The 27,648-nt window shown below is 34.4% G+C and overlaps 2 protein-coding genes across 2 annotated transcripts in view; both read left to right on the forward strand.

The window, feature by feature from the left end:
• The window catches only part of LOC311601189 (uncharacterized protein), a gene marked incomplete at its 5' end in the record, with an annotated part of 168,492 nt that overhangs the window by 100,703 nt on the left and 40,141 nt on the right, over positions 1-27,648 (forward strand). Inside the window, 3 exons of the mRNA XM_084788600.1 lie at positions 6,638-6,951; positions 9,604-9,711; positions 9,930-9,970. Of these exons, the coding sequence (XP_084644726.1) occupies positions 6,638-6,951; positions 9,604-9,711; positions 9,930-9,970 (463 nt within the window). The remainder of the gene's footprint in view (positions 1-6,637; positions 6,952-9,603; positions 9,712-9,929; positions 9,971-27,648) is intronic.
• On the forward strand, positions 6,946-9,484 carry NAP1L3 (nucleosome assembly protein 1 like 3). The gene has a single exon (XM_084789432.1). The coding sequence runs from the start codon at positions 7,032-7,034 to the stop codon at positions 8,607-8,609; it is 1,578 nt and encodes a 525-aa protein (XP_084645558.1). The 5' UTR covers positions 6,946-7,031; the 3' UTR covers positions 8,610-9,484.

Here is a 27,648-nt window from a genome sequence, read left to right on the forward strand (position 1 = left end):
AGGAGTATACATTAATAAGCCATTATGGAAATTAGTATGTTGAAGAAACAAAATAAGTATATTAGGAAAGTATCTGTCTGTGCTCACTGTATCATTACTTGAAATAAGAAAGATATAGAATCAATCCATGTATCTATAAACATGAGAAAAATGGAATAGGTACAAAATTAAGAATATTTAGCATTAAAAAACAAAACAATGGAATTGCTGTAATTTGTTACAACTTATATGAGTCTGGAGGACATTACATTTAGTGAAGAAATTCCAGCACAGAAAAATAAATACACGATCTAACAACCTATGATCAAGCCCGTCTAAACTGTATATGTGAATGTATATGTACACATATGTACCACATATAATTTTACTTTAAAAATTACATTAAACTATCATTATACATATCATTCAAATCATTTATTTTTTCCTTATTTGCTATTTCATGATCTTTAACTTTACTTTGTGCACTTTACTACATATTAACTTAAATATAATTAATTCACAAGCAATTACATTTTAAAATAATCAAAATCTATGCCTACTTACCACATATTCTTTATTTGTATATTTTATAAAAGGAATAAAAATAAGGTGTAATATTATACTAAAAACACTTGTGAAATGACAGACAATATAGTTTTACTATTATTTTTCTATCATAACTTATATCTTCGTAAAATACTTTGTATTTCAATTGTAGTAAACATGTGTCTCTGTTATAAGAAAGACAAAGGCATTATATATGCATGTGAAGAGTGTTTAATATTATTTTTATAGTTATGCTGTATATACCTATACACTGGCTACTTCATAAAATCAACTTGTCTTTAATTGTTTGTTTGGTTTGCTTTTACTTGTTCTCTAGGTTTATGCTGCTACTTTCTGTTCCTGTCTCTTAAATATTTGGGGGGCAGAAGTGAAAGATCATTGGTGAAAATTTGCAACTTGATTGTCTCCATTGTAATAAAAGGCTCTTATTGCACATTGATTTGTATTCCATCTCTGAATATGTCTAATAAGTATATTCCTACCAATTAGGGAATTAAAATGGATAGACACCTGAGTATAACTGCCTATCATAGATACACACATATACAGAGAATTTTTGTTTGACACTCTGAAGAGTCAAATTGATGGTTAAAAGAAAGTCTCTTGACTTTGAACCAATTGTATATCCATATGCAAAATAATAAAATGACTTCATTCCATATATTTTGCCATATACAAAAACATCAGCCTTAGTATCAAACTAAAACATATTAAATTTCAAGAAAATGATAAGAAAGTGTTTTTCAGTTTGAGCAATGACACACGGTACTTGGAAAATATTTCTTTGACTTTATCATAAATATATAAAATCTGATTTTTGAAAATTATGAAAGGCAATTTTAAGAGAAAATAGTGTAAGTTCAGACTGAATTTGCTAATGTTTTAGTTAAGGAAGGATTCATATATAAAAGAACACTCAAAGAATAATAGCAATGCCACTAGCACACATTATTAAAGAGGCAAAGTATGAATACATGTTTCACAAAAGATATATCATTGGTAAATCAAGATAAGAAGAGATGCTTAACATCAGTTGTCATTAGGGAACTGCAATGACACAAAGAATGTGCCATCACATACCTATTAGAACATTAAGACTGACGACACCAAGTATTTCTACTGTTGGTAGAGCTGAAAATAAGAAGTTATTTGAAAAACAAGTAATTACTTATAAAGGAAAATATGCACTTACATTGGGTTCCAGCCATTCCACTCCTTGGAATGTTTTCTAAAAGAAACAAAAACATATGTCCTTACAAATACTTGTACAAAAAGGATCAGAACAACTTTATTCACAGTAGCCACCAACTCAGAATCACACAAATGAATATAAATAAATTATTGTACTTACAGAAAGTGTGTCATGCCTCAGTAAAAAGTATGAATAAAAACTCTTAGTACATATAAAATGGATACAATTCTAAATTCTAAATATTTATGTTAGAAAAAGAATATAGGAAAAGGTGTCTAATGTTCCATGATATTGTTTACTTACAATTGTAGAAAATGCTAACTAATCTAAAGAAACATAAAATGGATTTGTGATTGCAAATGGACCGATGAAGGAATTGTAGATGGACACACATATGAGAAAACTTTTGTTATGTCAAAAATTCAATTATCTGGGTGGCAGTAGTTATTTTTAAATGTGTGTACAATTATTATATTTTGCTGTGTATGTTATATTTTAATATATTTATTAGAGAATGGGCCACGTGTTTACTCAGATAAAACTGTTAGGATGATCCTTAAACTCCAACATACAGAGGGGGGGAAGGTACGAGGGAGAGGGAGAGGGGGAGGGGAAATAAACAGAGATGGAGAGAGAGGGGGGGAGGGAGAAAGAGAGACAGAGAGAGAGACAGAGAGACAGAGAGACAGAGAGACCGAGAGAGAGACAGAGAGACAGAGAGAGAGACAGAGAGAGAGAGAGAGAGAGAGAGAGAGAGAGAGAGAGAGAGAGAGAGAGAGAGAGAGAGAGAACATTGGAAGCTCCAAATAAATGAATTCACATTCGCAGTATGGCTCAGTGGGTAAAGGTTCTTGCCATGCTAACTTGGACACAGTGGAAAGAGTGAACCAACTAACTCTATAAGTTACACAACACACTCATAAACTCATGCTTTTGAAAACTTGCACACACAATTTACACAACTTTAATTTAAAAGTTTATAAGTGAGAACTGGTTATACATAGCTTTATAGATAATTGCAACTTAAGATAATGCTGACACATTTGAAATTGTGTAGTGTGTGTGTGTGTGTAAGAAATTCAAGGGATTGTGTTATATATTCACATCAGGAAAGTTATAACCAGTCCTCAATGAGCTATGTACAGCCTGAGTAACTAAAAATTATGTTATAAACATTATTTATGAAAAGAATGAGAATTTAGTCACTGCCAAAACTTCACAAAACAATAGAACAGGCACAGCGTTTATTGTTGAAGAAGTAATACATAATGATACCTAAGGAAAAAAATACACACACACACAAACACACACACACACACACACGAAAATATACTATGATTAGAAATCGTCAAATAATTTCAAAACTCAGTTTATAGAAAGAAATTTCATAAAATCATAAAGTTCATAAATAATATTATTTTGTATTAGGTATTTATAAGGTTCTTTCCCTTTTTCTCAACATATTTTCAATATAAGTATGTGAATATGATTTATAATGTAAAATTATGAAAAACTTTTAAAGAGATAACATTGAATTAAACCAATATTAGAGTCCTATAGGTATGTTAGAGCAGAAATATTTAACAAAATATCTATGGTTGTCTGAATTCAAGACCCAAATTATTTTTTTGATTTTGAGACTGATTGATTTTTTTTATTCAGTTGGAGAGAAGATAAAAACTAGTGTTAAACCGACAATAAACCTATGAAAAGACACTAATCTAAGTGGTGGATGTGTAGAGCATTGAGAAAATATTTAGAAAGTATAAGTTAAAATGAAAATAGTAATGATTTCTTGAAATACACAGAGTTGCATTTGACTTTTTTGTATTTAGCATGCCAACTTATTATAATCAATACAAGTAATTTCAAAATATATAAATTGACCTTTAAACTCCTTTACTACTGAAACAAATATGGGATACACAGAAAGTTTTGAAGCCATCCTGGAATGCTTAGTGATATTGTCGTTCAAAACAACAACAAAATCTGCCTCATTCCATTATTTGCTGAGAATTTGTATCCAATATATAAAAACATAGAATGCAGAAATATATCCAATCAATTTAGTTACATGGTAAATAATAGGATTCAATAGGTAAAGAAAGAAAGTTTTTTTAAATAAATGACTCAAAAAGAAATAAATAACTACTAAAATAAAAATTTAAATATCTGTGGTTATAGGTATGGCTCAATGCTGAAGCACCCTAGCATGCACAATTTTTGCATTCTATACCCACCTCAGGAAAACATACAAACAAATCTACATCTTAACCCATAACTGACTCAAAAATAGTAATCTCTGATGGTAAAGAAGTTAATATGTAAATTATAACACTGAAGTAATATAAAATATATAAATGTTCATTTATAATATGCCTATTACTGTAAATACAGGTAAATGGCAGTACAGTATTTTTCATGCAACCAATTGATTTGAATTATTGTTCACATAGTGTTTGTTTAAATTAAAATTACAAAACAAGCAGTAAAGACAAGCATCTTTCAACTTAGGATTCCTTATATTAACATACATCACTAATATTCTTCTCACAGGAAATTCACAGGCATTATTGGTTGAAGGTTGGAATGGATAAGCTCTTTTGAACTTTAAATTACGAGAACTTTAATGGGCATTTTAATAGGTACAAAATTACAAAATATCCATAGATACTCTGGTGCCTCACCTTTGACCATGTCCCCTGGAGGGGGAGACCTGGTGGCACTCAGAGGAAGGACAGCAGGTTACCAAGAAGAGACTTGATACCCTATGAGCATATACAGGGGGAGGAAATCCCCCTCAGGAACAGTCATAGGGAAGGGGAATAAGGGGAAAAGAGGAGGGAGGGAAGAATGGGAGGATACAAGGGATGGGATAACCATTGAGATGTAACAATAATAAATTAATAAAGGAGAAAAGAATTACAAAATAAACATAAGATTTTGTCTATCTTCCAATATCTAAGAATATATCATATGTTATTGTTCTGAAGTACATAATAATAAATAGTATAGGTATCTAGGAGCAAGTTTTATAACAGTAAAAACATATATGTATATGGAATATATATATATACATACATACACCTTACAACAGGACTCTGGTTAAATGTATCAAGGCAAATATTATAATTTAATATATATTTTTAAAATAAGCTCTTGATTATTTTCTATTAAAACATAGTCATAAATCAGCAAACTATAAACCATCACATGATGCCACATAGATAAAAAGTATTCATAAATAACCATGTGTATACATGCATAAGGAAAGTTCTGGAAGGAAGCTTATCAAAATGGTACAAATGTTTATCTTTTGGTTGTTAAAATTAAACATTGACTATCATCAGAATCATCCATATTGAATTTTAATCCTTAAAATGTACATACAATTTGACAGTTATAGATAACAAATATAAATTCATTTTTATACAATGCATTTCTTAAAAATACATGACTAAATACAAAGCACAAATCTATCATAAAATGTAGTACACAAAGGATAGTCTTGTTTTAATATATTTTCTGATTTGAAATTAATAATGAAGTGTGTTTTACATTTTCAGATAGCACTTATAGTTTATTATCAGTTTTAGAGAATGAATGTAGTTAAGTAGATTATTTTCTCATTTGTATGCCAAATCACCTCTGCTTTTCTGGAAATACCAATATATCTTCCAATCAAATTGTTAACAGAGTATACCCTGCGAATTTTTATTTAAGGACAGATGGACAGTTCTGTTCATTCATTAAAAAGCGGGGGGGCTAATATGTTTCTTACCTTTCAGTGAAAAGTAAACACTGATCTTTTGGGTTGTATCAGAACTAAATCTTGTAAACCAAAATAACAAATATGTTTTTAAATTTCATTTAGCAAAGTTTGTTTACATATTATTTGACTTGTAAATCATCCTTTAATATAGACAGAATTCCACACTAGAAGAAAATTGGTGTCAGATGACATCTTAAACATTTGCAGAGGATACACTTGCATTAAAACAAATTCACCCTCCCATCCTGCTGTTCCTGTAATTGAAATCTGCTGCACAAAAGTCTGAAACAAACCCTGTGCTTGAACACTCGTTTGTTTTTTTATCTAAAATGCTGCTACACGCATTAAAAAGCACTATGTGAAAATTTAGCAATACGATTAGAGTATATTATATGCCAGATTTAAAACAGAATTACAATTTTAAAAAATGGTGTAACTGACTCACGGAAACATGGGTTCGCAAACCTAGTAGATGTATAAAAACCAGACTTGACAAACATCACAGACAACACTTAATAAATCTGCTACGGGAATGCAATATGCCTGCTGTCTAGCCCCTCCCCCTTCCAATAAAGGACTCTCTCCTTTCCTGTGTAAAAACACGTTCATGGGATATTTAGAGAAAAACTCTGTGTGTGTGTGTGTGTGTGTGTGTGTGTGTGTGTGTGTGTGTGTGTGTGTGTGTGTGTGTGTGTGTGTATGTGTGTTTCCTCAGTCACCCACAGTCACACTATCCAATGACGCCACTTAAAGGGTTTTCACTTTTTTTTTTTTTTCATTAACAGGCCGTGATCAAACAAATAGTTCAGGATAGCCAGTTTAGCTAAGGGGTTATTTTTCTTCCGTTGCTAGGAATTATAGCTGGCATTTTCACCTCATGTTTCCGCTTTTTTTTTTTCCTACCTTTGAATTAAAAACAACATAAGGGGAGAATTTTGAACGGAGGGAGGGAACTTGTCTTTCCGAGCCCAGTGCCTTAGCGACCAAGGAGCAACTAGGAAGGTGGGAGGAGCCGGGAGGAAGGGCTTCTGGCTACAGCCATTCATTGGTCTTAATACTAGTCAATCAAGGCCATCCGTCAAATGAGGAGTGAACTAAAGGCATCCTGGGAACGAAATCAACGGGAGGGTGGTCAGCAAGGGAGGGGCTTCCCATAATAACCTCGGAGGGATTCTGGGTCCCGTACTGCGCCATTCTACTGCGGCATGTCCTTTCCCCAGTCTATTGCAGCCTGACAGGCCTTGTAGTCAAGGCTCCCGGCCCGCCGAGGCTTCCCGACTACAGCCTTCGTGGGCCCCGCCCCAGCCGCACAACTGCTACAGCCTCTGCAGTCCTTGCTGCTGCCAGTCGCCTGCCACTGCTGGCCACCACCGCTGCCACCGCCGCCGCCGCCGCTGCCGCCTGACCAGCCTGGGCCTTCACCGCCACCGCCAGAGCATCCGTGAGTCATTTTGGGCCCATCTCTGGGTGCGAGATCTCTGCTGTTGTCACCACCTTAGAGAGGTGTGCGGGGCTAGCAGCATGGCAGAAGCGGATCCTAAAATGGTCACAGAAGCTGCCGTCCATGGGGTTGCTGAAGAGGCTATGGCTAGCTCAGCTAGTGATTCTGGGGAAGAATCTGACAGCAATAGCTCTAGCAGTACCACTAGTTGCAGCAGCAGCAGCAGCAATAGCAGCAGCGGCAGCAGTAGCAGTGCCAGTAGCAGCAGTGGCAGTCACGTATTCCAAAAGAAGAGGGTACCTGAGCCTTCCACAAGGGCCCAGCGGCATCCCTCCGGGAAACATTTCATGGATAAGCTGCCCCAGGCAGTGAGAAATCGGGTGCAAGCACTCAGAAATATTCAGGATGAGTGCGACAAGGTAGACACCTTGTTCTTAAGGGCAATTCATGATCTTGAAAGAAAATATGCTGAACTCAATAAGCCTCTATATGATAAGCGTTTTCAGATCATAAATGCAGAATATGAGCCTACAGAAGAAGAGTGTGAATGGAATTCAGAGGAAGAGTTCAGCAGTGATGAGGAAATGCAGGATGACACACCTAATGAAATGCCCCCCTTAGAGGGTGAGGAAGAAGATGAAAGCTGTAAAGAGAAATCTGAAGTGAAGGAAGAAGAAAAGGACATTCCAAGAGAAGTTCCTGAGGCAACAGTTGAAGAAGAGGAGGCTCCCAAAGAAATTCCTGAGGTAAAAACTGAAGAAAAAGAAATTCCAAAAGAAGGAGCTGAAGAAAAAGTTGTAGAAAAGGAGGCCTCTGAAGAAATTCCAGAGGTAAAGGTTGAAGAAAAAGCAGACTCTAAAGAATGCATAGAGATAACTCCTGAACAAAAAGAAGACCCCAAAGAAGTTCCCCAAGCAAATGCAGAAAATAAGGATCAGCCTACAGAAGAATCTAAACCTAGGGCTCCAGTGAGAGAGGCCCAAAAAAGAGTTCCAGAGACAAGGCCTGAAGGAGTGAATATTAAAAGAGCTAGAAAGGGAAAACCCAAGAGAGAAGATCCTAAAGGTATTCCTGACTATTGGCTGACTGTTTTAAAGAATGTTGATAAGCTTGGGCCTATGATTAAAAAGTGTGATGAACCCATTTTGAAGTTCTTATCTGATGTTAGCTTGAAGTTCTCAAACCCTGGGCAGCCTATAAGTTACACTTTTGAATTTCATTTCCTACCTAATCCATACTTCAGAAATGAGTTCCTGATGAAGACATACATAATAAGGTCAAAACCAGATCACTATGATCCTTTCTTCGCTTGGGGATGGGAAATTGAAGAGTGCAAAGGCTGCAAAATTGATTGGAGACGAGGAAAAGATGTTACAGTGAAAACCACCCGGAGTCTCCCAGCTGCTACTGGAGAAACTGAAGTCCAGCCAAGAGTAGTTCCTAATGCCTCCTTCTTCAATTTCTTTAGTCCACCTGAGATTCCTTTAATTGGGAAGCTGGAGCCAAAAGAAGATGCTATCCTTGATGAGGACTTTGAAATTGGTCAAATTTTGCATGATAATGTCGTCTTGAAGTCAATCTATTACTTCACAGGAGAAATCAATGATCCCTACTACCATGATGTTAGGGATTATGGAAACCGGAAGTTCTACAAGTGAAAAGGGCAAGCTGAAAGAGTTTCCAAGAATCTTTAAAAGTCAAGCAAGCAGAAGGGAAACAGATTCACCTAATCTTATAAAAGATAAAACTTGCCCTATAACCTGAACACTATTATTCCTTATAGTCTTGTGTTTTCATTTTCCCTGGTAGTGTCCTAAAAGGTGTCTTAAACATCTGTTTATTTTACCTTGCCTGGTGTATTGTAAGATTCTTAAAAATATTTAAATGGCTGCTATTTTCCAACGCATGGGTTTTTTTGTTTTTGGTTTTGTTTTTTTTGTTTTGTTTTGGGATTTTTTTTTTTTTTTTGGTGCTAAAGTGTTGGTTTTGTGAAGTCGTTTTGTCATGTTCCTATTAGATTGTACCTGTGAAAATTGTCAGACTTGTTAGACAAATCTTTGCCTGAAAATGCAAAACTTTAAATGCCAATGTATATGTGTTTTCTCTTTCTTTTTTCAGCCCAGAAGACTAAGGACTCAAATCTGCTTGCACTAGTTGTGCCTTCATTACTTTGCCATAGAAATGTAGTAATAATACCAACTAAAATATTCTATTGTGAAATGTAGTTGCTTGAAAAGAAGATGAGAATATATTTAAAAATGTCTTTCAAGATCACTTTAGAAATTGTGGATTTGTTTGTGTAATGTGATCAATAAGCAAAAATATTGTTTACCATTGAGGTGTAAAATATGATATAGTATTTTAAAAAGTTGCCTCATTGTTTATTATGTAATTGAAAACTAAAGAAACCATATTTTCTCTGTAGTGTGTTTTACTTTGCCATTCATTGAAAATTATTTTATCATTTGATATTTTTCATGTTCTTTTATTGCAACCTAAAATAAATATTAAATAAACTGGTATGCTATGAAAATGATGCCATTTTCTCATAATTATAAAATTTGTACTTATCATAAAAATACAGAATGCTGAGGAAAATGACAGTTTAATAAACATAAGTATTAACATTCTCATATATTTCCTCAATTGTAGTTCTTCAACTGGAAGATGCCAATGGAGATATGGAGAGGAATGGGACCCGAGAAAGAGGAGAACATGGGAGGAAGAAGAGGAAAGTGGAAGTAGATAAGGGAAAGAAGGGTGAGAAAGAAGAAATGGGAGGAAGACAGGAGAGAAATATGGGTGTAGAAGAGGGAGGGAACAAAGTGTATGTGTTTGGGGGGGAATAATTGGGAAGAACGAAGGGCGACTATCTCACTCAGAAAGATATGAGCTGTTAATTGCACATGCCCAGGGCCTGTCCTGTGCTTTGACTCTGAGAGAGGTCCCACTATCATGACTTTTGTTTTTTCTTATAGGTGACATCATTTTTCATCCGTACTTCACAGATGGTCCCAAGGTAATCATATCCTGAAGTTTGGTGTTTAGAATAGGAAGAGGACTAGGCTACTAAATTCAGCATTACTAAAGTACTCTGAACCATGTAGAAAGAGTAGAAAGACATAATAAGCACTGGATGTAGTTCAGTACCTTATTTCATAATTACCATTTCTCTGTATACATGTTTTCTGACAAGATAATAGGAAGTGAATGTGCCAGGAAAAAGAAAGGATTACAGAATTTTTGGGCCTCTGAGCATAAAGTTTGGTAATAGTCATCCTAGGTGCCCCCTTGTATATATATAGTTCAGAATCTTCCCTTTATTCCTACTTAATGACAATTTTATCTTTTATGTATGTAAAAAGAAAAATACGCATAATATGTGGCATGTATATATAACTAGTCAAATGCACTTGGAACCTTTAGGGTAAAATATAAATATGAATAAACAATTTGTCTATTTTACCAGTACCATTAGGCAGACAAGGATGCCCTTTTTAATTGAGATTTTTGCACTTATCAAGAGTCCTTAAAACATAGGTGACTCATCCACAGATGAGCAGAGTTATTTATAATCAGCACTTAAACCAGTTATGAGTCTCTATATTAACTGTTATTCAATACAGAAAAGAGCTTTTCTGACCAGAGTTGAGACCAGCACAAATCAATGGCAATAAACGTATATATTTATAATAGTCTGTCAGCAAGAACAGTTAGCATGTACCTATAGACACCACTAGTTGAACCTAGTGTTATTAATAGCAAAAAAAAAATACAAAAAGTCATGAAGAAGGGAAGGTGATGAAGTGGAGAGCTCTGGGAGGAAATTAGTGAGTGGTGTTGGATGGCCATGGTTAAAACACCTATAGAAATTATTTTAAAAAGAATTTGTAAGGAAGACTTACATTTGTGACAGAGCAAAACTGAAGACTGATGAATATGCTACACCTTGTTCTGTGGCTGCATAGGTTGCCAAAGTGGATATGTACTGTAGCTGATAGCCAACACATATAACAGAACCTTTTTTGTTTGTTTGTTTTGCTCTGGTTTGGTTTTTAGTTTTTATCTTTTTGAGACAGGGTCTCTCTGTGTAGCCTTCGCTGTTCTGGACTCACTTTGTAGACCAGGCTGGCCTCGAAGTCACAGCAATCCACCGGCCTCTGCCTCCCAAGTGCTGGGATTAAAAGCATGCTCCACCATGACTGGCAGGCATAGCAGAACCTTTTAAAACTTTTACCTAGGATGAAGCATTATTCTTAGAATTTTACTGAAGTCTGCATGTTTTCTCTCTGTTTTTCATAATGAAAAAATAAAGGGACAGAAACATATTACATTAAAATATGCCTTGCTTGCAGATCGTGGTTTCTTCTCCCAGTTCTTGACTCAGACCCAAAGGTGAATTATACTGGATAGGTATAAGAGAAGCTAAATGCATTGATAACATTAACACTCTTGAAACATAAGCTGTCTGTACAAGATGCTTCAACTCCATGGACAGATTGCAGAAGGTAAGAAGAACAGGGAAACCTATAAGCCAGTGACATTCATTGGAATGCATGTCGTCTATTGCCAATGGATGTTATAAAAAGAAGTTTCCTGAGAATGAAGCTAGTGTCACTGTGAGAGATGCTTAGAAGGGCTTTCATGCCTTTCTTATGCTCTCTGTCATTTTTTATTGTGATTCAAAGCTGAAGCCAACTAGCCACTTTGATGCTGCCAACCTGATCAAGCAAGGCTTCTGCCACTTCTGTCTTTTGTTGTTTTGCAACAGTTAATACCCTATGCTATTTTCTTTAACAGGCCAGGCTGAGATAACAAGAGACTGTCAGTAGCAGGAGCAACAGCTGCAGCAACAACAGCAGCAACAAAGTTTACTGAAGAACTCATAGAGCAACACTTGGAAACTGGAGGCAGGAGAGGCAGAAATTCAAAGTTATGCTTGGCCACAGAGCAAAATCTGGGAGACCAGCCTTGGCTACTGAAAATCCCATCTAAAAATAAATAAATAGGGCTAGAGATCTGAGTTCATGGTAAAGAACACTTGCACTTGCCTCTGTTTCAGAGGACCTGGGTTCTTTTTCCAACACCCATATGCGTGTTCACAACACTTTTTAAGTTTAGTTCCAGGAGATTTCCATGTTTTCTTCTGGCCTTGGGAACTAAGCATATATGCAGTACACATACTTACATTCAGACAAACATAAACATAAATTTGTTTTAAATCTTTAAAAAATAAAGTAATTAATAAAGAATCAATGACAAAAAAATTAGCACAAACAATGGTAATGCCTCATAGGACCATATAGGTGTATTTTCACTTAAGATGTTACAGGGGTGAAATAAAATTAGAGTTAAATTTGTTCAAGATTACAGGATCTTGGAAAAAATTGTGTAAACTTTCATTTGAGACAGTTGAAGCCACCATAATAGAGATGAGTACTGTATGGGGTTTGTTGTTGTGATGGATTAAAAGCTAATGTCCCAAAAGTGAATGGGATTTAGATTTTGAGAGAAATGGTAAAGTTGAGAAATAAGTGGCAGAAATTGGAAACAAATTTACTATAAGGAAATTGTTCTATATGTATGTTCCATCTGAACGTGTATATTTTAAGTATAATGTGTAGCAGATCTGAGCTGATGTTACAATGAGATTTGATTCTCAGAATATTCAGAAATTGAGAATTATAAGGATATCTGGAGACCAGGGGAAAATAAAGAATATCTTTCTAAAAATCAAGAAAAAATCATATTTTAAGCTGACTAAATTTCCACATTTCCTCTTTTGAAGATTTTCAGTACTTGTAATTGGAACCCATGGGAAAAAAAAGAAAAGCATGCTCAAATATCTTTGTAAGCTGGGCCTTAGTGTGTGTGCTTTTATTATTTTATTCATATTACATCTACATCTGAAATTAGTGGATGATATGAATTGGCAGAAGCAGATTGCTGCTTCTTTCAATAAAACTTGAACAAAATTTCACAATATTTAAAGGTTTTGTGCTTTTCTGTTTGTAGATTATGTTTTAAAATAGCAAAATAACATACTAAATATTAAAAAAAACAAAGGACTTATAAAAAACAGCCACAACAAATTTCTTAAAGCATCTTCAGTTACTTTAGTTATTGCAGTGTTATAAACTGTAAGGGAAAGTGGAAAATTCTCAGAACTCTCTATGAAGCTACCATTTACTTGTGGCCAAATATACTCAGTTAACCTTGGGGAGGGTTTCAGTTTACTTTGGTTTCGGTTTTGGTTCCATCCCAACTTGCATCAAATATCCCTATATTATATTGTTTTAATGAAATGATTATACAATGGTACATTATTGTGGAGATGCAATATTCTGAAATATCTTTTATATCCTAAGAGCCAGACCTGATGAACCTCACAGACATAGTTAATACACAGAGGTCACTTGCTAGGCTACTGTGTACTCAGTTTGTACGCAACATTTAAGAGAACTATTTAACAGTCGACCTTATTTTCCTTGAGTGTCTCATGTAATCAGAGATTTATAGCCTAAGCTAATACATAATTCCTTTTTTTTATAATTTCAATCTTAAGCTATATACACTAACATGCCCCTGACAGAGAACAGTGCATATGTATCATTTGCTGAAAACAGCAATTGCAGAAGTTGAAAACAACCTAATGTCTTCCATAAAATTTAAAGAAACACTTATGGATATTGATTGCGTAAAAAATGGATTTTGTTATCCGAATCAATTGCAATCAGTTGGATTCCGTCTAACCCTGTTAAAGATTTTTGTAAAGTATCTTATTCCTTCCCTATATGATGCTTCCTGCTTTTAAAAGAAGACAGAACAAAGTGTTTTGATAGACAGACACCACTCACAGATTCACAGTCATGACAGAGAAACACAAGGATGGACAGGGACAAACGTTCACTACTCAACCTTCAAGGAGGTACAGAATCAGTCATGCAGACAGATGGAATGGAAAACAGGGCATGTAAAGTAGAGAATTCAAATCTAGACTAATTCTTGGCTAAATGATTCCAAGGGAAAGAGCTTTTTTGTCTTTCCTTAATGGGACACAGATTTGTTATTGGTGACTAGGAGTTAATCATTAGTATGCATAATCCACACACTTTTTAAGTATTTGTCACTTGAAGAAAGTAGTAAAATGTTTAGTTACATATGTTGCCTCACATGAAGGATCATACGTATAATCCCAGTACTTAGGATGCGGAATCAAGATCAGGAATTCAAAGTTGTTCTCAACTACATAGTGAGTGGCAGCCTGTTCTATTTAGAACACTGTCTCAAAAAATGATAGATGATGATAATAATAATAATAATAATAATAATAATAATAATAATAATAATAATAATAGTTAAGAACTTTCAGAAACAAATTAATATAAATTATTTTATATTATGTTTTCTTGGCATACAACTGATCAATATGGAAAAATAATCAATGAATTATTAACCATAGTGGTCTTAGTAAGAGTATTTGTAAATGTTTTTTATTTCCCTTTAGTTTTTTTATGAAGAATATTAGGGATATTCCCTTGTAATAACACTTTTGTTTAATTGCCTATTCTGAAGAATATGAATTTTCAGGATGAAAATGCCTCTATTGTACTACTGGGAAATATTTGGCTGAGTCTGTTATTGTGTTTTATAGGCTTTAAAGCTGGATTGAACTATTATTGCTTCTTTTTCTGTGTAGTGTCTTCAAGATTGTGAAGGCAACCAAAGATAATGGCAAGTTTTAAGTGTCCACAGGTACTCAACCCCAACTGATAGCTCTTTAGTATAACCCTTACAGCTAAGGCTAAGGAAAGAAGCATCACAAAACAGGTGACAGAAAGTTTTTAAGAGCCAGAGTACTATGATGACTTTTCTAGATAATGTTTCCTAAACATAAATGGGAAAATGCACTGATACTCTCAACAATATGATAGCTTGAGCAAGACTAGCATTACAACATGAGTTGACAGGCTAACATGGACATGGGAAATTACACACAGTCCTACCACAAATACCAAGAGCCATAAGTGGGCAGTGGTGGCTGAAAGAGAGGTAGAGTCAGTTTCCTTGATGGATGAGTTTCCACACAGTTTATCCAATCCCAAGTGGTTAGCCCTGTACATACTAACATGTTGAATGTGGGCATACAGTTGTTCTTAAGATTTGGAGGTTAGCCTGTCTATATCTTTCACTGCAGAAAAGTTTTAGTTTTAGTTTAGTTTTAGTTTAGTGCCATATTTAATCTTTTCAAATTGTTGAATTTTGGCATTTCTATTATAAATAGCACACCAAAAATTTTATTTTCTTATCTTTCTAGAACATTTACAACTTACTTGCAACATAAAACATATTTTTCTCCAATGGCATTCATGGACTATTGACTAACCAATGTAAGGAGTTACCTTGTCATTGTCTAATGCACCCTTTTATGGTGTAGGACCTATTTCTTGTTGTTCATCTTCAGTTATGTTTCTGATAGCATACAGTTTCCAAGATATAAATTTCTAATACCTACTGTAATATGAGGTAAAACTTCTCCTAATAAAAGTTGTTTTATAATTTTATTGACATTTCAGCCTACTTTCCATGAACTACAGCACCAAGCATTTTATGAGCCTGACTTCTTAAGCCTAACAAAGATAGTTAATATTAAAATTGGGGTCTCTTTGAATTTATATTTAAATTTACAAAGAATTGGGGGCTTCATTTCCAGTCTTTTCTTCCAAAGGCCAGTGTGACTTGATATTTTAATCAAATCTTTCCTATGTCCTTCAGGAGTGTTGTTATTCTTAAGTGGTTTGTGAGTGTTTTTAAAAAGTCCTTTCCTAGGCTACTTTGTTTACCTTCTTGTCTGCATTTTGTTTAAATGATTTTCTTAATATTAATTCATCTATATTTAGAAGCTTCAATCCAGGTTTGTCTCTTACTGTTCTCTTTTCAAATTGGCACATCTGCAGAGGGCCATTTCTCTGTTCAATTAATGGTGCTTTTTACATGCTTGGCCTTCATAATGAGCTATTGTTCAGCATACTTGAGTAAAATGCTGTTAGTCAGAGATGTTTCCTCTTGATTATAAAGTTCATTTCTGTTCACCTAACCAGGTCACGTCCTCAAGTTATTTGTCTCTTGTCTCCAGAGGCAAGATGGTATATATGCTGCTATGTGCCAAGAGCTACCATGTTAAGGGAGCTCTCTAGGCATGTGGGCTTTCTAGGAGGTGATATGGTGTTTGCACAGTCTTGTATCACTATGCAGCCCAAACTGCTTCTAGTCTCTGACATGCTGTCAGGAGCCATTGATTTGGGGAAGTCCACTAGGCATGAGAGACCTCTGGCGGTGATCCAGTATTTGCAAGGTCTGTATCGTGATGTACCTCAGAATTGCTTCCAACCCCTGACTACCCTGTCAATTGTGCTTTGCTGCATATCTTTAAAATCTGGTATTAGAGTCATGCATGGTGGCACATGTCTTTAATCCGAGCACTCAGGGAGGCAGAGGTAGGTGGCTCACTGTGAGTCTAAGGCCAGATTGGTCTACAAAGCAAGTCCAGGACAGCCAGGACTACATTCATGACCATCCAGGTCTACAAAGCAAGTCCAGGACAGCCAAGATTACACAGAGAAGCCCTGTCTCAAAAATTCAAAAGTGAATACATCTGGCATTGGTGTAAACTGTTATTTTCTGGGTACTGGCCAGCTCTGATTGAGCAAACTTCCTACAGGTTCTTATTGAAGATGTACTATTTGTTATTTAGATGAATTTATTCCTGATTATGGAATTCCAGATTTGATTCAAATAGCTTTAAAAGTTAAAATTAGCTTATGGGCACAATAAATATCTGTGTGGACCTCCAGATGCCTCACTAAAGATAGCCTACTAGCAGATTTGTGGCTTCAGATAAGCCTCCACTCCAGATGTCACCACGAATCCTAGTGTTTCACCATAAATATAGGCAAGTTTGTTTAAATTTCACACGAACCTAAGTGGAATGAAGCTACCTGGACATGTCAGAATTTACTCTGTTTCTTAGAATGAAAGAAAGATAAACTTATTGTCCTGAGCTCATTATGAAATAAGAGATAGCTGGATAGTGTATAGTTAGGTCAGTCCTTGATAATTTGTATACTCTTGTAGGTTTCAGACCCTATTAATCTTAGACCCTGTCAACCTTTGTCATTCTGAACTCACTATGAACTTATGTTGTGGATACGTTGATAAGAAATGTTTAGATTTAAAACATGTAACCTGTTATATTTTAGAATTCATCTGTTTTTAGCACTAATTATACTCTTTTGACTACGAGGTAATTCTCTTTTCTCAGAAGTATAAGTACGGTCTTCTAAAATAAATGGGGCTGGAGAACTGGGAAGCTTAAATTCAGTCAAAGATAAGATGCCTGACTTCATCCATCTCTTGAAACCTTCTCTTGAATGTATGTGCTGAAAATTGGGAAGCTTAACGTCAGTTGAAATCGAGATGCCCAATTTCATCCACCATTTTTATTGAATGTATGTGTATGGGTGGTTTATTTTCTATCTCTTTTATTTCTTACTTGTAGATTTGCAAATAAGTTAGCAGACTCGGGGCCATCAGCCTTCTATGGCTAATAAGCTAAGTTTACATTGACTTATTGGAGATCTCTACAAAGAGGCCTATCTACAGATCAAAGAGCCTCCTTTTATGACCCCTGTGCAGTTTCTAGGCAGAAGCTGCTATTACAGCCTCAGCCATAGGAAATTTGTGGTCAGTTTAAGTTCTCCGCACTGCTGCAGTATAGCCAGTCCCTAGAGAAGAAACCTTGGGCTCTTTTTCCCTTTCTCTCTTTTCTCTTTCAATCCTAATCAATCCTAATCAGTTGCCAGCCAAGAGATGAAGTGAACTGAAAAAGCATCCACATCGAGCACCAGAGACCTTATCCTGGACCTCTTCCAAACAGTAGCCAGGTATTAACAACTATGACATCTGTTTGTTTTTGTTTTGTTTTGTTTTGTTTTGTTTTGTTTTTGTTTATGTTTTTTTTACTTTAGCTCCCATTCCAAGTTGTGGAGCTGTTTTGTTAAGCACACAGACTTTAGTTTAATGCATAAGGGAAGCTATACCATTCTTGAAATGTGCAAAGATGTATTGATTGGTAATAGTATATTGTTTGAGCCTATGTTTCACTAACTGGAAGAAAGACTCTATGAGGCAAGTTTTTAGCACTCTCCAGATGTATTAACTTGGAGAAAGTTTTGTGCAGCACAGCTACTAACAACTTTCCTAACTGAATGATGCTCCAGAAATAATGGTTTTGAGAACAATAGCTTCAGTCAACTAAATAATTCAGCTACATTTTACCTATAGATAAAAGCATCCTTAATCACTAACATTTTAACATTTTTTTGAAACAATGATTCATACAGGTTTAATGGAAAGTTCCTCCCCATCTTTCATTCTTCAGGCCCCAATGGTAACATTTTACATTACTATCTTCCAATAGTAAAAGTAAAAATTCATCAATAGGCCAATATAAATATACAAAGATTACAGTTACATAAACGTCTGTGTATGTATACATCTGTGTTTGTCATTCTAAGGAATTTACTATACATGTAGTTTTGTGTAATTAATACCAAAATCAAAATTAAGAATTATTCTATTACCGTAAACAATAATCCCCCTGGCTATAAACTTCCCTTCTCCTACTACCAATGGAAGAGCGTTCTCCTTTTTCCATATCCTTGACAGCATGTGCAGTCACTTGAGTTTTTGAGCTTAGCCATTGTGATAGGTGTAAGATGGAATATCAGAGTCCTTTTGATTTGTATTTCTCTGATGACTAAGGACTTTAAGCATTTCTTTAAGTGTTTCTCAGCCATTCAATATTCCCCTGTTGAGAATTCTCTGTTTAGCTCTGTACCCCATTTTAATTGGATCATTTGCTATATTTAACTAGGCTGTATGACTAGGGGAAAAGCCAATGAATAAAAAATAAAATGCAAGAAAAATAATATATTCCTAAAATTATCATTGCTATTTAAAAGTTCAGATAAAATATCACTATTAGAGACTTGATGAATCAGTATTAATTCAATCTATTTTTATTTCAACAAGACAAATCAATACAAAAAGAGGACTCTGGGAATCCAATATATTACTTATAATTATTTAGGTGTGTGTCAGGTTTTAATAAGCCTCTTCAGGATTTGAGTTGAAATACAGATATGAACTGTGTAAAGAGAGATAAATCTCCTGTTTATTATCTTAATTTGTTGTTGAGTTCAGGGTACAAGCAAAGCACATAAATTCTTGTTGTATACTTTTAACTATTAAAAGAGTTGGATTATCACAGCAGAGTATCTGTCCGATTGCAAATTAATTGTTTGAAATTCTTTTATAAAAACTACTGCTATATTTAACCAGGCTGAATGACTAGAGATAGAACAGCTATTTTTAAAAGTTTGTATGGATTATGAAGGTTTAGGAAAAGGAAACCTGACTTTTTGCATTTTGTAGTAAGTAAAGAGTCTCTAAGTAACACACGACAAAGAACCATAAAATTTTATTCATGAAATCTTTCATTGACTTCTAAACAATAGTCTTTGAAATGAAATATTTTAAACTGTTTCTTCTATTATTTGTCATCCCTATAAATCATAATTAGTACTGATTTAACAACTTTAAAAGACCACACTAAACAAAAGTTATGAATTATAGCATAGTTTTAAAGACATATTTACCAAGCAGTCTGATGTTCATTTTAAATATTTGTATTTATTTTTTGTTTTAAGCTGGTGTTAATCATATATATGATTGTTCAGTGTATTTCCATGGTAGACTCACATAGTATGAATTGTTAACGGCTAACTATGATTCTTCCCCCTTCTCTACTTTCTGTACCCTTTCTCAACCCCCAGTTATTGCAATTCTATTTTTAGGCTAGGATTTTTAATTTCCACTTTCTGTGACTGGCTAATTTCACTTGACATAATTTCCTGTTACATCAATTTTGCTGCAAATTACTAGTTTTAATATATCTCTGTGGCTTAAAAACACTCATATATATGAGAAATATTTATCTGTGTTTTTATTTATGAATGCTTGTGTGGTACAATGTGCAAATGACTACATGTGCTTATGGAAGACAGAAAATGGTTTCAAATTCCTGTAAATAATGCCAGTAGATTTGAGAATTCACAGTATTTTATGGTAAGAATTTGTACAAAATAAAATATGAATTGCTTGCTTTGAACATTAACTGTAGATTAGAGTGGTAAGACAAGAATTCAGCAAAGGTTTACTGGAGTATAACAGTTTTTAAAGTAGTTGTTTCTACTTAGATTTGTAGTGATGATGACATGATGCTTCTATTGGGGTTCTTCAGCATGTGCTTAGGAACATAGAGTGTTTTGTTTTGTTTTGTTTTGTTGGTTTTTTTTTTTTTTTGGTTTTGTTCATCTATCTTTGGGCCTATGACTGAAGTTGGGATGTTTTTCACCTGTCAATTTCATGAAAAGAGAATATTCAGCCTTTCCATTTGAAGCTGAGATTACCTTAATATTTCATTTACTTCAGATACTTGATTTGTTCTTATAGTAACATCTTTTTTTGGTAACATAAGTTACTGTGTATAATAAAGGTATTTTTAATTAAATTTTTTCATACAATATATTTTGGTCACATTTTCTCTCCTGGAACTTCTAGATCTTCCCCACCTCCTTATACTACCAACTTCATGTTCTTTCATTTTAGAATAAATTTTTTAAAATTATGTATTTATTTATTTATTTACTTTATATCCTGATTGTAGCCCCCTCCCTCCTCTCCTCCTGGTCTTACTCTCCCTCACTCTTCCCCTATCCCTCTGTTCTATTCCTCAGAAAAAGGGAGGCTTCCTGCTCACTCCAGCTCATCAAGTCTCATCAGGACTGAGCATGTCCTCTTTCCTTGTGGCCTGGAGAGGTACTTCTGGCAAAGGGTGGTGACCAAAATGCAGGCAAACAAGTCCATGTCAGAGACCGCCCCCATTACTCTTACTAGGAGGCCCACATGAAGCCTGAATTGCTATATCTGTGTAGGGGGCCTAAGTCCAGTCTATTCATTGTCTTTGGTAGGTACTTCAGTTCCACAAGCCTCGCTGGGCCCTGGCTAGTTGGCTCTGTTTTCTTGTGGAGCTCCTGTCACAATCAGGTGGTTCTATCTATCCTATCACTTTCCCATAAGACTCCCTATGCTTTGCCCAATGTTTGCCTATAAATCTCTTCATGTGTTTGGATCTGCTGCTGCATGGAACCTCACAGAGGACAACTATGCTAGGCTCCTGTCTACAAGCAGAGCAGAGTATCCTTAATAGTATCAGAGGTTGACTCTCTCCCATGGGGTGTGTCTCAGGTTGGGCCAGGCATTGGTTGGATATCCCTTCAATTTCTGCTCTATCCTTATCCCTGCACATCTTGTAGGCAGGGAAAGATTTGAGTTGAAGTTTCTTTGGATAGATTGGTGTGCCCCACTCTCCACTAAGAGTCCTGTCTAGTTAGAGGATGTCCTCTTCAGTCTCCATGACCCCTGCTACTAGGGATGTCAGCTAGAATCACATCCATATCCTCAAAGAATCCTCCTATGTCCTATGTCTCCATATTGTCACAGATATGCCTCTACCCATGGTTTCTTTTATCTCTGAAGGCCCTCTTCTCCTGTCCCTACTATCCCCAGGTCTGATCTCTGCCACCATTTCCCTCTGTGTTCTCTCCCCTACTTTGTTCCCTCTTTTCAACCACTGCTGCTGTCTATTTGATTTCCTCTTCTGAGTAAGCTTTAGTCATCCTTCCTTGTTACTTATCTTCTTGGGTCTGTGAATTAAATTATGTTTATACTATACTGTATAGATAAAATTCACTTATAAGTAACTACATACAATGTGTGTCTTTTTTGTAAAAATTGCCATCTTACCAAAAGCAAACTACTGATTTAATGCAGTCCTTATCAAAATACCAACACAATTCTTTACAGGCCTTAAAAGAACAATTCTAAACTTCATATGGAAAAACAAAAAAACCCAAAACAACTAAAACAATCTTATATAATAAAAGAGGGTCTAGAGGTATCCCTTTCCCTGACTTACTTGCTAATACTACAGAATAATAGTAATAAAAACTGCACGGTACTCACATAGAAATTGACTGGTTGGCCAATAGAATAGAATTGAAGACCCCGAAATAAACCCATATACCCAGGAACACTTGATTTGTGACAAAGGAGCCAAAACCATACAGAATAGATTCTAAATCTCTATCAAATGTATAATAGGTAAAGAATTTTCCCATTATGAAGGCTGAAACTTTGCTAACATAATAGTGTCCTCTGCTACACAGAAGCCTTTTAGCATTCTGAGGTCGACTTATTAATTATTAATCTTAATGCCTATGCTAACAATGTCCTATTTAGAAAGTCCATTCTTTGGCCAATGAGTTCAAGCCTTTTCCCTTTCAGATGCAGGGTATCTGGTTTTATGTTTAGGTCTTTGATTTATTTGGAGTTGAGGTGGTATTTTGTTGTTGATTTGTTTTTATTTTGTTGGATTGTTTGTTTGGCATGGTGACAGATATGGATTTATTTTCATTCTTCTTCATGTATCCATCTAGGTTGGTAAGCACCATTTCTTGAAGATGCTGTTTTTTTTTTCTCCAGTGTGTATTTTTTACTTATTTGTCAAAACTCAGGTGTCTGTGGGCATGTGGAGTAATGTCCCGGTCTCCAATTCTATTTCTTTAGTTAATATGTCTGTTTTTATGCCAATACTATGTGCTTTTATAATGTAGCTCTGTAATACAACTTTAACTCTGGGATGGCAATACCTGCAGAAACCCATTTATTATTCAGAATAGTTTTAGATATCTTGTATTGTGTGTTTGTGTGTCTGTTGTTGTTGTTGTTGTTGTTTGTGTGTTTCCATATAAAGGTTAAAGCTATTTTTCGATTTTCATGAATATTTTTCTTGAAATTTTGATGGGATTGCATTGAATTGCTATATTATTCTTGGTAGGATGGCCACTTTTATTACATTTGTCCTACTGAACCAAGAGTTTAAGAGATCTTTCCATTTTCTTGTGTTTGAGTTTGGTGCAAAGATTTTTTAGAGCTGTGACATCCTTTTTTACTGTTCCTTTAAAGAGTAAGTACTATCCTATTTTTTTCTGATTAGTTTTGATTTGTTATCTGTTTTGACAGATATTAAAATAGCTACATCTGCTTGCTTCTTGATTCAATTTACTTGGAATACTTTTTCCCATCTTTTTACTATAAGGTTATGTCTGACTTTGGTGATGAAATGCATTTCTTGAATAATCAGCTAGGTAGAGGGACTCTGCAGGCAGGCTGCAGCAAAATGAAGGTTAAAATCTGGAGAGACTGGAATAGAGGACAGGAAGGAAGATGACCACTCACTATAGAGTTCCAGCCTAATATGGTATCTTTGGGTTCCTGCCAGGAAGCTGTGTTGGAGGTCAGTGGTGTTAAAAAGACACTGGAGATGGGCTAGTAGAAAAGGCTGAAAGGGGTCATGAGGAAGAATTAGGGGAACCCTACTAGTAAAAGATTTTAACTCAGAGATATAAATATATTTATGTGTTTTCCAAAACATCTCAAAAGTATATTTTAAGTTGAATTAATTGACATGGGATGATAGCACCTCCATGCAGAAACTATGTACAGTCTAACAAGTGCTCTAGTGTCCTTCATGTTGATATTCAAAGGGACCCAGGGATGGACACTCATGAAAGCTGCAATCTATCGCTCTCTACACAACTTTCTGGCAGCTCCATAATAAAATCTACTCAGACAGCAAATGTTTAGTGCTTATATAACACTGAATAATGACTCCTAAGTTTTGTAACTTTTTGAGATTGCCAAACCTTATGAGCCCTCTCCTCTCCCAGGAGGCTATCCTGCAATTCAGAAAAAATAACTAAACAACAGTAATGAAAATATAAAATAAAGAGGACTCTGGGTTACATTTTTATTCTATTTTATGATCTACTTTCATGTCCTCAAGTAAAGTCTGTATTGATATCACCTATAAAACAATGTGAAACATGAATGACAAAATTCAGAAAAAAAATTATTTGCAAATGGAAGGAAGGGGAAATCTAGGGAACTTAACCAAAAAACATAGTAGTAAGTGAAAGCAATTATAATATTGTTCCTGTCAGTGGTGCTTGTAATTCTAACATATGAGAAGCAATGTAAATGTCCAATAGTATATCAGCTTTTATGTTATTCATAATATTAAATAAGATGAAAGCATTTAACATCATAAAATAGGTGTATGCTGACATTAAAAAATATTTGAGATAAACTGCTTAAACAAAATTGTTAAAAGATATGAAAATGTATTCATATATGATATGTAAAATACACAGAAAATTTATAGTGATTTTTAAGAAATAAATGTTTAAGTTATCTTTATTTGAAAATGTTGGTGTTCTAAATGTTAAATGATCAGAATTTGCTCCTGTGATTAAAAATGGTAGAAAGTAGAGGTATGTGCAGCTATAGTATATGTTTCTGGCGTCTAGGAAACAATTCTCTGAAATTGCAGACCAAAAAACAGGTATAAAAATGTAGACATGCTGAATGAGTACCAATGCAAAGTAGTATATTAGAAGGATACACATACGTGTTCCTTAATGGTGAAAATGTATACAGAAATTGTTTATTCAAATAAAAACAACAACAACAACAACAGAATGTTAAAGATTCCCTTGTTTTTCATCTCATAGGTCAGGAATTTTAGGCTCATTGTTTCTAAACACTCAAGAACAAACAATAGTTTAGATATGGATAATCCACAAAGTTATATACTTTCTCCTTCAAATTATTTTGTTAATAATTAATCTAGATCTCCAGGGATTCACTTTCCATTTTAATATCTCAGAATTTTTCAGCCTTCCTCTTCCAAGTAAACAAATTAACTTGACCAAGTAACCCAGTCCCAGTCTACGTTTTATTCAAATATTTCTGAATAACAGTAGAGGTTACTTGGGTATATATAGAAAAATTGTGTATGCATTCCAATTTTTTATTTTTTCCTAGGACAGATGATACAGAATATTCATGTTCCATGCCATTTCATAAACAACTTTGCATGTTACGCTGCAATCTGTATGACACTCAGAACTAAAATATCACACTAAGGAGCACGTTCCAGTTTAAATATAAGTTTAATGCTTAGCAAAAATGTCCTTACTGTATGTACATAATGAAAATAAAATTAAAAGACAGCTAAAAGAAAAATTCAAACACTCTGTCAGAGTCCTTTTGTGTTGATCTCACATGTGTCCTTTAATCACAGCCTATCAAGTGACAGTGGCACTGCAAATGCCAACGAGTTTCCCACACTTTTCTCAATTGTCAAGAGTCTTTATTCTTTGGGGGTTAGTGAACAAAGGAGGATTTTTTTTTATACTCTATGTTGAAGAATTGGTTTCTCAAGGAAAAGTGGAAATGTGATACCTTTAGTCCAGCTGAAACACCACTCTTGCCATAGCTAATCAAGTTACTATGTTCCAGACAAAAACAATTACTAGACCACATTTCCAAGTCTTTCCCTTAGGTTCAACTTTCTCAAATAGCATTTCTTCCTTGTATATACCATCTTTTCTTTTACTTACCAGACAGATGGCTAATTCCATATTGCTTTCAGTACTACTTTTTTTTGCTATTTATATGCAAAGTTCAGTATGCTGTAATCTGTAAGACTGATCTGGTATAACAAGACATAGATTTTTTTTCTTCTAAATTATTTAAGGTGATAATTCTATCAGTTAAATTAATATAATACTGTGAAAATTAGCTGATCAAGCATTTAGCAAAAATCAATGTCTTTGTAAAGAAATAAAATAAATAATAGCAAGTGACTCAATGTACATAATGCCTGGGAAAGTTTAGGAATCAAGGATGAATAACTCAGTTTTGAATATAGTTTATACTTTATTTTTACTTTATTTATTCTGAGACTTCAAAGTTCTGTCAGCCTTGGCTACATAGGATTTTACATTTACTATGCATATTAAATAAGTGTATGATATTTGATTTTAAATAATTCTTAAGAAATGGGGTTAAGATGTTTTTAGATCAAGATAGATGTTATAAGTTAATAGAAATGAGATATAATAGATATTGATTTTCATTCAGAAATTTAGACTTGACAAGATAGGAAAGATGACTTTTTTAAGTTTGACAACTACAATTATCCAAGTCACTATGACTGTAGATTGCCTCATGGTTCTTCCCTCTGTATGCAGCGTATTTCATTCATGTGTAATAATATAAATGTATATGTTACAATTAAAAAACTTTATAAATAAATAAAAAGAAATGAAACTGACACAGTAAAACATCATACACACTTCTATGCTTATCCCAATATTGGTAAAAATCTCCAGAATAGAGAGTCAACCTCAAGTTTAACACCTCAAGAATGTGTTTAAAATTGTGCTACATGTACACAATAGAACAGTTATTTGACCAGTAAAAAAGAGCCCCTCCATTTGCAACAGCTTAAATTTATCTAGAGATCCATGTGTTAAGATAAATAAGCTAGGCATAGCATAAGTACTGTATGATTGTATTCATATGTGAGAATTTTTTAAAAAGTTGATTTCAAAGACGTTCAAAGTAGAATCCTGGTTATTAGGATAGGAATAGTAAGATGAAGAGAGTATTAGACACATAACTAAATCTTATGTTTATATCTGTGATAAATGGGATATTAATTTTGAGTGTGTTAAGGAACAAATATTGTTTTTCTTGAGGATGGACAAATAATTGTCTTAGCATCATTTGTTGAAAATATATTATCTATTCAACTTTCCTTGGTGCCTTTGATAGCACTGTTATCATATGGAATAGATCTTTGATCGACCAAGAGAGGGTTCCTGGAAGTATTTCTACAATGATTAACTGAGACTAGGAGACCATATGCTCACCGGAAATCCTTAGAGTTAGTTTCTCAAATGGGCTAGACCCAGCCATGTTGAATGGGTGGTTTCTGGTTTTCAGCCTGTCATGTGTGCAAACATTCATTGTTAGACTATCCAGCTCATATTACGCAAGTCCTTTTAATAAGTTTCCAGTATAATAAGATTTATAATCCAGTGATATTTTAGATGATAGTTCCTCGTGAATACTTTAAGTAATGTTGGACTAAGGAAAGGGAAATGGCTGAAGTTACTATTATATTGTCCATCTTTTTGTGATATTAGATTCTTTATATAAAATTTTTATTGTTTCTAGTTTGACTAGTAGTTTGGCTAGTCACTAAGACACATTTTCTTCATTTCACTTATAAAATGATTTTCTGCAAAATGTAGTTCATTTTATTTCTCTCTGTCTATAAAGAATGCATACAAAGATTGGTGAAATTCAGAGACAGTTTTTAATCCACTTTAAATAAGTGACAATAAATTTCAGCTCTTTGAATATGTAATGAATCAAGATGGATAACAGAAAGAATTATTTATAGTTATAGAAGAAACAACGAAATTATTTATCAAATAGGGCATACCTAAGATATTCTACTTGAAAATTCTGATTAAATATAAGAGAATTTCAGACATAATTTTCCAAACTAGTCAACTTTTAACACCACCTATCATAATACAGTCCCAGTCCTTGACAAGTTTCTAAGCAAGCAGAAAGCTATTAATCATATGATTCTAG

This window comes from Acomys minous, assembly GCF_964271855.1.
Source record: "Acomys minous genome assembly, chromosome: 7".
In the NCBI taxonomy this organism is placed as follows: domain Eukaryota; kingdom Metazoa; phylum Chordata; class Mammalia; order Rodentia; family Muridae; genus Acomys; species Acomys minous.